At 44.9% G+C, this 12597-nt stretch overlaps 1 protein-coding gene across 1 annotated transcript in view; it reads left to right on the top strand.

Moving 5' to 3' along the window:
- The window catches only part of PPP1R7 (protein phosphatase 1 regulatory subunit 7), a 73563-nt gene that overhangs the window by 45440 nt on the left and 15526 nt on the right, over nt 1-12597 (top strand). The window contains exons 6-9 of the mRNA XM_069727720.1: nt 6337-6499; nt 7669-7785; nt 7998-8102; nt 10335-10421. Of these exons, the coding sequence (XP_069583821.1) occupies nt 6337-6499; nt 7669-7785; nt 7998-8102; nt 10335-10421 (472 nt within the window). The remainder of the gene's footprint in view (nt 1-6336; nt 6500-7668; nt 7786-7997; nt 8103-10334; nt 10422-12597) is intronic.

Raw genomic sequence — 12597 nt, 5'->3', positions numbered from 1 at the left:
TTGTTGGGGACACGGACTACAAGCGGGAGAGAATGGAAGATCCACCCTAACTGGTTACAGAGTATTGACTTGGACGGTATAGGGAAGGAGGTGACGGAATTTTTTGCGTTAAATGATGGGAGTACTGATGCTCTGACTGTTTGGGATGCAATGAAAGCGTACCTGAGAGGGCTACTTTTTAGAGACATTAGTAGGTGTAAGAGGAGGACAAGGGAAGCGGAGAGAGTGGCATTGGAAGAGTTGAAAGCCGCGGAGGACGAGATGGTGGTACTGGGGACCTCCGAGGCAGAGAAAAGGTTGAGAACAGCGCAAAATTGTATGGAAAAGATTCTGCTGGGAAAAGCTGAAAGGAAGCGGGAGTTTCAGAGGGTGGCTTATTTTCAGGAGGGAGAAACAGTGGGACACATGCTATCGGTGGTAGCCGCGGCTCAGCGTAGTACCTCATATGTACACTCGTTGGTTTCGGATGGGGGGAGCAGGGTATCTGAAACACCTGATATTATAAAGGTCTTTGCGGACTTCTACGCGGACTTATATTCCTCCAGGGTCAATGAGTCAGCCGGAGATACGGAGACTTTCCTTGAGAGTCTGGGTCTTCCGAAATTGAGTGAGGAGGATAGGGTGAGCCTCGATGCCCCTATCACCGAGGAGGAACTGAGTCGGGCGCTGAAGTCTATGGCCAATGGGAAGGCACCTGGGGTTGATGGGTTACCAGCCGAAATCTATAAAAGTTTGGAGGAAGTGCTGATTCCCAGATTAAAGTTAGTACTGGAGGAGGCTGGATGTAAAGGGTATCTCCCAGCATCTATGAGGGAGGCTATTATAGTGGTTATTCCGAAGGAGGATAAGGATCTGGGGAAGCCTGAGTCATATCGGCCAATCTCTCTGTTAACCATCGATGTCAAGCTCTTGGCCAAGGTGTTAGCTACCCGTCTGTCTAGTGTCATTACTAACCTTGTGCATCCGGATCAGTCTGGTTTTATGCCTGACAGATCTACAGCGGTTAATCTGCGGAGGCTGCATATGAACCTGCAGCTGAAGTCTGACAATTGTGGCCGAAGGGTTATTGCATCCTTGGACGCCCATAAGGCGTTTGACAGTGTGGAGTGGGGATATCTCTGGCGGGTGTTGAAATGTATGGGTATTGGCCCGCAATTTGTGGCGTGGACTCAACTGTTATATTCACTACCAACAGCTAGAATTAGAGTGAATGGGGAACTTTCTCAGCCTATAAAGCTGGCCAGAGGTACGAGGCAGGGTTGCCCACTGTCGCCCCTTCTGTTTGCCTTAGCTGTGGAGCCATTGGCCGCCAAGATCCGACAGTCGGATGAAGTCCCTGGGTTCAGTTATGGGAGTGTTGAGGAGAAGATTGCGTTATATGCAGACGACATCCTACTGTTCCTAGCGGACCCGGATGAAGCCTTGAATGGGGCTATCGAGATCGTTGGGAAATTTGGAGACTTATCGGGATTGAGGATAAACTGGGATAAATCAGTCCTCTTTGAGGTGGATGGGGTGGAGGAGAGCAGAAGTGAGCCATTGGGAGAGGGGCGGCTTAGGGTGGTATCCCTTTTCAGATACCTGGGAATATGGATCTCGATGCCAGTTACAGAGTTTCTGTATAGGAATTTGACACCTCTCGTGGGCGCCCTTAAAGCAAAAGTGGATGCATGGAATAAATTGCACTTATCGGTGGTGGGGAGGGTTAATCTAATTAAAATGGTTCTGATGCCCAAATTACTCTACGTCCTACATAACGCGCCAGTTTGGATTCCACGTGGGAAATTCCGGCAGATTAATGCTCTATTTAGAAGTCTGATATGGGGGAGGCGGTACCCACGTATTCGCCTGGAGACGCTTCAGCGACCCAAGGAAGATGGAGGATTGGCTTTACCCAATCCTGAGTTATACTTTCTTGCAGCCCAGAGCCAGCATTTGAAGGGCTGGGCGCGGGAGGCGTCTGCCAGTGCGGTGCAGCACTTGATGGAGAGGGTGACAGACCGACGACCGGTAGCGCAGTGTCTGGAGGATGGTTCCTTGGGAGTATTGGGGAAATTATACCCAACTATGTTTTTGATATATAAATTATGGACCAGACTGCGACAGATTCGGGGGGTTACGGGGCTGACTAAATTTACACCGATATGGTTTAATAATAATTTGGTTGAGTTTGCGGCCCTTGGAGTGCTGACGGAGTGGAGGGCCAAAGGAATCCACTTGGTGGCTCAGATAGTTCAACAACGAGGATTAAAGTCCTTTTCGCAGCTGCAAGGGGAGTTTGGACTGAGACCGACTGGGGAGTATCAATATGCTCAGATGAAACATGCTTTTAAAGCTCAAAACAGGGGCGGTGGTGTTGAGATCCAAGAGGACATAGTTCTGGAATATGTGTGTGGGGAAGGGTCCACAAGGGGAGTCATTACCACCCTTTATAAGGACCTTCTACATGCATATTTGTTAGACTTCCCTTTAAAAGCGAGAGCGAAATGGGAAAGAGATTTAGGCCCAATGGAGGATGAAACCTGGGAATCGGTGTTGGAGTCGGTTCCACGAGTGTCGCTGAGCGAGCCGTATAGACTATCGCAGCTGTACATCTTGCACAGAGTCTATAAATCACCGGAAGTGTTGTGCAGAGCGGGGTTGCGTGCTGACTCTGAATGCCCGAGATGTAAGACTGGGAATGCAGGAATATACCACATGATGTGGACATGTCCAAGACTGGTTGCTTTCTGGTTGGTGGTAATGAGCCGTGTGGAAGGGGCGTATAAATGCAGAGTGCCGAGAGATCCGATAGTGTGTATACTAGGATATGTAGAGGAAATTAGAGTGGATAACATCTGGAAGATAGCAATAGCTAGGCTATTATACATGGCAAGGAAGGTAATAGCAAGGAACTGGATCAAGGAGGAACCGCCTACGAGGGGTGAATTCCTGAATTATGTTAAACATGGTCTCAATCTGGAAAAGGGGGTCTATAAAAGACGTGGGAAAATAGAAACGTTTGACAAAATGTGGTCTCCGTGGCTCGAGCTGGGATGAATAGTTATGGGAAATGGGAGAGTGAGAGCCTCTGAAAGGAAGAGAGTGCCAAAGGAACAAGCGAACATAAGTGAGTCAAATGGCTCAAGGAACCATCAATACTGGTAACAAAAGTATAACTGGGAAGGAGCTGTCAGGGGAGGGGGAGGTTTGGGTATGGTTGGGATTGTTGGGGGTTTGGAAAATGTTAAAATTTTTGTAAAATACTGGACAGTGCATAAATTGTATTGTGCATGTTTGCTTTCAATAAAAAACTATTTAAACAAAAAAAAAGAGTATTATGCCCCATATAATGCTGCACAAAGGTTGATGGCCTCATAAGATGCTCCATAGAATATTATGCCCCATATAATGCTGCACAAAGGTTGATGGCCCCTAAGATGCTCCATAGATTATGTCCCATATGCTGCTGCTGCGATTAAATAAAAAAATGACATGCTCACCTCTCGTCACTCAGACCCCCCGCACTTGCGATATGCACCTGTCCCAGTTCCACCGCCGTGCGTCGCTATGTGTTCCGGCCCTCTGCAGTGACTGTTCAGGCAGAGACCGTGCACAAAACACGTCATCACACCCTCTGACCTGAACGTCACAGCTAGAGAACAAGGAAGACGGAGCCCGGCGGTGGAACGGGGACAGGTGAATATCACATGGCTTACCCTCCCCATCATACTCGCCCTATCCTGTTCCCTGCTTCTCTGATGCTATGGTCTCTGGTGCTGGCAGCTTGTTCCTGTGTTCAGCGGTCACGTGGTACCGCTCATTAAAGTAATGAATATGCGCTCCACCTCTTTGGAGTCATGTCCATATTCATTGCTTTAAAGAACAGTACCACGTGACCGCTGAACACGGGAACAAGCTGCCGGCGCCAGAGACCATCTGAGAAGCAGGAACGTGCAGAGACGTGCCCGGAGCAGGTGAGTATGATGTGACAGCCGCTGCTCCCCCGCCGACCCCTGGGACAATGACTCAAGTATAAGCCGAGGTGGGCACTTTTAGCCTAAAAAAGTGGGCTGAAAATCTCGGCTTATACTCGAGTATATTTGTTAGTTTATCTATATTCAACACAAAATGCCACTTTGCATTCTCTGTGGACGTGTAGGTGCATGTACACACTCGCCACTAAACAGACAAAACCTAAGATAAAAAAAAGAGCAAATACCCTGCGGTAAATAAATAGCAATAGTGCATGAAAATAACTCGAGTTATCATCATTTTGATCAAGAAAGCATAAAAGCCATCCCAGCATGTCAAGATGACCCTACTTGGGGTGATCCTAACTGTTAGTATTAAAACCGTATCATATGTCAAATGATGTGAATAAGGGCTGAGTAGCACAGAGACCGCAAGTAATGGACATCCAGCCATGGGGAGCTATACATGCGTACTGTCCAGCTCAAAGAAAAGGGAGGCCATAGTCTTATTTTCACAGAGTGCAAAAACTTAGAGCTGAACAGGACTATAACACTGGCCGATAAGCAGACAAAACCTAGGATAAAATCGAAATTTGCAAATGCCCTGCAGTAAATTGCACCTTCATGTGATGGGATGGCTTTTACTTTTTTTTTTTTAAATCAAAATTAAGTACCCTGTGTTATTTTCATGCACCATTGCTATTTATTTTCTTAACATGGAAATGAGCTGTTAAGATCTATGGGCCGGACTTGGACCTCCCCAAGAATCTGCCTCCAGAGCTTATTTTAAATTTTTTAATTCAAATAAATTTTTAAGAATAACAAGGCAATTAACATGTTACATTTACATTTTCAATATAGAGTATTTCCCCCCCCTCCCCCTTCAAACAGCCCCCTTCGATCCCAAAGCCCCCCACCCCCACCCCACAACAGAGCTTATTTTAAATGAAAGGGGGCAATACCAGTGTGAGACATGTAATGACTGACAGTCTGCTCTCCTGATCTACATGTCTCACACTTGTAACACCATTTTCATTTACAATAAACCCTGGAGGCAGATTCTCGGGGAGATATATATATCCGGTCCATAAATCTTAACAGCTCATTTCCATATTTAAAAAATAAAAAAAGTGGATCTCTCTGGAATAAGACGTCGGATCGCAGATATCAAGGTATAATTTTATTCAGCTTCCTATGACCTAAATGCCCATATAGACGGCTTAGGAGGGTTGTTCCTACTGACAGATTCCCTTTAATTGTGTGCAGTTTGTATTGTGAAACCTTTTAGAAAGATGAGCTTTAACAATAAAAAGACTGAAACAGTAGTTTGCGTGACACTTTAATATAAAAAGAACAGATGAAGTGCATTCTTACAAAAAAAGAGACTCTGTAAAGAGACCGTGGAAGTCTCCGATAAATCCAAGGCTCTTCGGGGAGAATACATTAGAGAGTCCAGATTGCCAAATGGAGTCGGCGTGATCCCCGGGGTTTTGGCCGGTGGTTTTTAATACATTCATCTATCATAAGGTTTATTCTTTCTTGAACCACCAGAAGATTAAACTTGGCCGCCCCGATGCAGTAACATCAATCTATGTGACGTATTATTAGTACTTGGAAGTTTAATCACCGAGCCACATAGCGGTACATAAAAGAAACCATTTACATCAAGTTTTAACAGGCTTGTCTTCTTTCTGTTGGATGTTCTGCCTTGTACTCCTAGCTATCTGTGCATTTGACCGGACTGAGTCTGTGTTTGGGACTACAGATGATCGGACGTCCTTTCTGTTACACAGAACATGCTCTACATCCTTTTCGAAACTCCAATGAAAATGAATAGAAAGAGCTCTGTAGTAGAGGTCACCTCGCCAATCCCGGTGGCCCATCCACTGCTGGAGATAAATAGGAGCACTTGGCTTTTGAAACAAGCCAGCTAGCTTCTTCCATACATCACTGGTCATATGCCTGCAGAGGGCGCTCTTCTGATTAGAATCGAAAGCGGAAATAGAGCTGTCAGGATGCAAGAGGGGAACTGTGACCGCAGGATATTGGGGCTCAGTAGAAAAATAACCTACCAGTAAGTTCCATTACTGATACAATTATCACAATATAAAGCATCATTTTATTCTGATGGACTACCCTTTTACGTTCTGATTCAGGAACACCCCTTTAAGAGACAAAAATAAAATCTATTCAGTTTTTGTTCCTTTTGTAATGGTCAATAAAGGTTATATCTTTACAATTGTACATATATATTTTTCCAGTGTAGGTAAAATAAATCTCTCAGCAGGTCCCCTAGCCCCATTGATTTTTGCGGCATCTTTTACACCTTTATGATTACTTTATAGTCACAAAGTCCCAATCTGGTACATTCCTGTGTTTTCAGAATCCTGGATCTGTCGTTCAACCTTCTGAAGCGCATTGAGGGTTTCGACTCCTTGTCTCAGCTGAGGCGTCTGTACCTGGTGAATAACAAGATTAGCCGCATTGAGAACCTCGGCTCTATGACGCAGCTCCGTCTGCTGGAACTGGGCTCGAATCGTATTCGGGTAAGAACATGGCGTGGGAATAGTATGCCATCACCCTAGGTGTCCTGAATAATGAGCTACACCTTACTCTTCAGCATCTATTTTGACCTCCCATTGTACATCCATAGATTTTCACTTGAAGTTGTGCCCCCCTTTTGCAGCTGTAACAGCTTCCACTCTTCTGAGAAGGCTTTCAATGAGATTTTGGAGGTGTTTGTGGGAATTTTCGCCCATTCATCCAGAGGAACATTTGTAGAGTCAGATACTGATGTTGGAAGAGAGGTCCGGGCTTTACGGTCTGTTCTAGTCATCCCAAAGCCGTAGGATGGAGTTGAGGACCGGGTTCTGGGCGACCAATCAAATACTTCCATCCATGCCTTTATGGACCTCGCTTTGTGCACTGGGGCACAGTCATGGGGAACAGAAAAGTGCCTTGCCCTAACTTTTTTCGCAAAGCTGGAAGCTACAGTTGTCCAAAATATCATGTGCTGGAGCATTAAGATTTCCATTCACTTGAACTAAGGAGCTTAGGCTGACCCATGAGAAACAACCAGTCCCTCATCCGACAAACGTAACAGGTGCACAGTGTGGTCAGGCAGATAACATTCTGGCATTCACCAAATTTAGACGTCCATCAAGTGTCATTTGTCACTTTGAAGCATTTGAAAAATGTTCTTCAGTGTCCAGTGGTAGCGTGCTTTACACCACTACACCTGACACTTGTGCTTGGTGATGTAAGTCATGCATGCAGTTGCTCTGCCATGGAATCACAGGTTATAAAGCTCCTGGTGCAGTTTGTCCTGATGTCTATAACTGCAGAGTCCACATATTCTAGTATTGAGTCAGTAGAGCATTGGTGGATTTTATGTACAACATGAAGAATTTTGTGATCTGTGAGTTGCTGCGGTTCCTTACTCATAGTTGATTGTGGAATATTTAGGAGGGAAGAAATTTCACGAGCTGACTTGGTACATCGGTGGCATCCTGAAGTTTTTGTGCAGATCTTCAGCAGATCTGTGTTTTCATGGTTGTAGTCAGTAGCTGCCGGTCCTCTGGTTCATTGACTGTGAATGGGCATTAGTTATAGTCCTATATGATAAACACAATAGGAATTAATTTTGTTTCTCATTTAAATGCATTGATTAAAATGACCGTACACAAGTGTTATTAGGTAAATGTTTTCATTGCAGGAGATAGAGAATCTGGATATGTTAAGAGACTTGGACAGTTTGTTTCTTGGGAAGAACAAGATCACCAAGTTGCAGAACATGGAGACGCTGAGTAATCTTACAGTGCTGAGTGTGCAGGTAACCTCTGCCGTGGTTACAGGAGTTAGGAGATGGACATCCATGTCTTTTTCTTAGGATTTCACCGTACAATGACAGTAGTTAAATCTTTTGCTTTGCTAATGTCTAGTAATGCCAAGACATTTTGGCAAATTTTTGAGGGCCAGGTTAATTTACTTTATAAAACTTGTGTGTTTAGTAAATGCGTTAACGTTATGAACCCTTCTCTCCAGAGTAATCGCCTCCTGAAAATTGAAGGTCTCCAAAGTCTGGTGAACCTGCGTGAGTTGTACCTGAGCGACAATGGCATCCAAGTCTTGGAGGGTCTGGAGAACAACGTAAGCTTCTCAAAGGAGATGGGTTTTAAGGAATCCTAAATAATGTCAGATTTCAGAGACAGATATTTTCTTGGCTTTAAACCCTTTGAATCCTTTTTCTGCAGATTTAAATGGCAGCTCGTGTTCTGAAATAGATTTTCCACTGCATGGGAAATATGTAGAAGGCTTTACCCAGCTTTACTTTCCTGTAATGTCTGTCACCACACCATACTGTTTGTGTTTGATCTAAAACAGCACGGAATGGGAAGTACATTGTGGTGATGGTAGATCCCAAAGTGTCCTCTGCTGGGATCCCAGCACTCAGCTGTTATCTCTGGTGTGGTGATAGCTGACAATAAGTATTTCGCTCTCGCTTCTTTGGGGGACACAGGAAACCATGGGTTTTGTAATGCTACTGCTCCACCTATCATTGATATACACAACATGCACTGACTGAGTCTGTGCTGGCGTTGTAGATGCAGTAGAAGACATCAGCCATTTCATTTTTTTGTTTATGGTACATGGCGCTGCTTGAGAGATCCAGTGAGTGGGCTTATAGGAAAATGGATCGAAAAGCCAGATAACATGTGGACGTCCTCCAACGCAAGAGCCGGTATTGGTAACTACTGTCCACTTGGCCAAGAGATGAAGGTCTAAAGCAGGGGTGGGGAATCTTTTTTTTTTTTTACTTTTTTTTTTCTGCCAAGGGTCATTTGGATATTTATACTATCCTTCGGGGGCCGTACAAACTCCACCACAAAGTACATCCTCACTGTGGCACTGGTGTCAGGACATAATCTTTCATTGCATGCCCTTCAGTGGTCAGTAGTGAACACTGTGTGTGTTTGCTAACAGAGCAAGAAGAAATTAATGAGCAGGTGGCAATCAAAATACACCTCCCTGCCCAAGAATGCGGTCCCTGAGAATCTGCCCGGGGGCCTGATAAAAGGTCATCGAGGGCCGTAAACGGACCTGGGGCCTGAGGTTCCCCACCCCTGGTCTAAAGCAAAGCAGCTGTAATAACTCAGAACTAATTGGGCCTGTAACTATAAAACATGTTTTCTAAACTTAACAATCACTTTGTCGAATACATATTTGCTTTTCTTTACTCTAAAATGCTACTGCTATTCTTGATGATGAGCATTTTTGAATATCCACTGACAAATTTTGTCATTTAAGATTTTCACACATTTTACATTTTAATTTTTGCTTTGCGATGATCCTGTCAACAATATCCAGGAATCTTTTCTGCTGTAGAGTAATGATGGGTAATCGAGAGACTTAAGGTACCTTCACACATAACGATATTGTTAACGATATCGTTGCTTTTTGTGACGTAGCAACGATATCGTTAAGGAAATCGTTATGTGTGACAGCGACCAACGATCAGGCCCCTGCTGGGAGATCGTTGGTCGCTGAATAAAGTCCAGAACTTTATTTCGTCGCTGGACTCCTGCTGACATCGCTGGATCGGCGTGTATGACACCGATCCAGCGATGTCTTCACTGGTAACTAGGGTAAACATCGGGTAACTAACCGCAGGGCCGCGCTTAGTAACCCGATGTTTACCCTGGTTACCATCCTAAAAGTAAAAAAAAACAAACAGTACATACTTACCTACCGCTATCTGTCCCCGGCGCTGTGCTCTGCACTCCTCCTGCACTGGCTATGAGCGTCGGTCAGCCGGAAAGCAGAGCGGTGACGTCACCGCTCTGCTTTCTGGCCGCTGTGCTCACACAGACAGTACAGGAGGAGTGCAGAGCACAGCGCTGGAGGCAGACGGCTGTAGGTAAGTATGTACTGTTTGTTTTTTTTTACTTTTAGGATGGTAACCAGGGTAAACATCGGGTTACTAAGCGCGGCCCTGCGCTTAGTTACCCGATGTTTACCCTGGTTACCGGCATCGTTGGTCGCTGGAGAGCGGTCTGTGTGACAGCTCTCCAGCGACCAAACAGCGACGCTGCAGCGATCCGGATCGTTGTCGGTATCGCTGCAGCGTCGCTTAATGTGAAGGGGCCTTAAGTCTGACCTTCCATGATGGGAGATTAACTATTGTATATGTTGTAGTATATGTAGGCTCTCTGCACATTGCATTTGGTCTAAATGTCAAAGGTTTAATGTAGCCAAACGTGTGTAAAAAAAAAATAAAAATTATATAATGAGCTAAAGTTGTTTTGTATTTTATTTTTTTAAAGTGAATGCAATTTAACGTGTGTCTAAAGCATACCGATGCATTTTCTCTGTGTCTTTCAGACTAAACTCACAACTTTGGATGTTGCTTCTAATAGAATAAAGAGAATTCAGAATATCCGACATCTAACAGAACTTCAGGAATTTTGGGTAAAGTCATTATTATTTATTCACTCCCTATCTGCTTCACCTCTACTTTATGCACATGCTTAATCTTTAATTAGTTCAACGGAGATTTGACCATTTTACCCTTTTCATGACCAGGCACAGTTTTTTGATCATTATTGTACGTGTGCTTTTAAGTGCTCCAAAGGTGTTTTGTTTTTTTCCCTTCGAATATTTACACAATGTTTGCCTTTTTGTGGTGTATTGGTCCTAATTTTTATATCCAGAAGACCGCTAAGTCTTCTGGATAATTCCGCAATGCATCACTGGGAACGGAAGATGGCGGCCGGCGCGAGCAGCTCGGCGGACAACAGAGGGTGAGTATAGCAGGTTTTTTGTATTTTTATTACATTTTTTTACTATTGATGCCGCAAAGGCAGCATCAATAGTAAAAAGTTGGGGACACACAGGGTAAATAGCAGCAGTAATGTTACCCGCGGCATAACGCGGTCCGTTACCTCCGGCATTAACCCTGTGTGAGCAGTGACCGGAGGGAAGTATGCGGGCGCCGGGCACTGACTGCGGGGAGTAAGGAGCGGCCATTTTCTTCCGGACTGTGCCTGTCGCTGATTGGTCGTGGCTGTTTTGCCGCGACCAATCAGTAACTTGGATTTCCATGACAGACCGATGCCGCGACCAGTGAATATCCGTGACAGAAAGACAGACAGACAGACGGAAGTGACCATTAGACAATTATATAGTAGATTATGGGCTTAGGTGCAGACTCTTAATTTGAGGCTACTTGCATCCTAATTGGAGTAAGGGTTTAGGAATTACAGTTCTTTAATATGTAGCGGCCTCCTCTTAAAGGGACCAAAATTAATTGGACAATTATCTCAAAAGTTCTTTATTGGGCTGTTTAGGCTATTCGCTCATTAATCTATCAATTAAGCAGGATCCTTTCCATGGTGATGAAAAACCCCTTCACAACATCCAGCAAGTTCAGAATACTCTCTAGGAAGTAGGTGATTAAGTATCTACGGGTACCGTCACACTATACGATTTACCTACGATCACGACCAGCGATATGACCTGGCCGTGATCGTAGGTAAATCGTAGTGTGGTCGCTGGGGAGCTGTCACACAGACAGCTCTCCAGCGACCAACGATGCCGAGGTCCCTGGGTAACCAGGGTAAACATCGGGTAACTAAGCGCAGGACCGCACTTAGTAACCCGATGTTTACCCTGGTTACAAGCGTAAAACTAAAAAAAAACAAACAGCACATACTTACATTCTGGTGTCCGTCAGGTCCCTTGCCGTCTGCTTCCCGCACTGTGACTGCCGGCCGTAAAGTGAAAGCAGAGCGGCTGTGCTTTCACTTTCACTTTACGGCCGGCAGTCAGTAGTGAGTGCGGGAAGCAGACGGCAAGGGACCTGACGGACACCAGAATGTAAGTATGTGCTGTTTTTTTTTTTTTTAGTTTTACGCTTGTAACCAGGGTAAACATCGGGTTACTAAGCGCGGTCCTGCGCTTAGTTACCCGATGTTTACCCTGGTTACAAGCGAACGCATCGCTGGATCGCATCGCTAGATCGGTGTCACACACACCGATCTAGCGATGACAGCGGGAGATCCAGCGATGAAAGAAAGTTCTAAACGATCTGCTACGACGTACGATTCTCAGCAGGATCCTTGATCGCTGCTGCTTGTCAGACACAGCGATATCGTAACGATATCGCTGGAGCGTCACAAATCGTACCGTCGTAGCGATCGAAATGGTATAGTGTGACGGTACCCTAAGTCTACCATAAAGAGAAGACTTCATGAGAGCAAATACAGAGGGTTCATCACAAGGTGCAAATCATTAATCAGCCTTAATAATAGAATGGCCAGAATAGATTTTGCCAAAAAACATGTAAAGAACCCAGCCCAGTTCTGGAAAAAGCAATCTTTGGCAAAATGAAACGAAGATCAACCTGTACCAGAATGATGGGAAGAAGGAAGTATGGAGAAGGCTTGGAACGGCTCATGATCCAAAGCACACCACACACTCTGTAAAACATGGTGGAGGGAGTGTGATGGAGCGGGCATGCATGGCTCCCAATGGTGCTGGGTCACTAGTGTTTATTAATGATGATGTGACTGAATACAGAAGAAGCTGGATGAATCCTGAAGTGTACAGGGCAATACTTTATGCTCAGGTTCAACCAAATGCAACA

The sequence above is a fragment of the Ranitomeya imitator genome, chromosome 5 (assembly GCF_032444005.1).
Source record: "Ranitomeya imitator isolate aRanImi1 chromosome 5, aRanImi1.pri, whole genome shotgun sequence".
Classification (NCBI taxonomy): Eukaryota; Metazoa; Chordata; class Amphibia; order Anura; family Dendrobatidae; genus Ranitomeya; species Ranitomeya imitator.
This window is presented reverse-complemented; position numbering and strand designations above follow the sequence as displayed.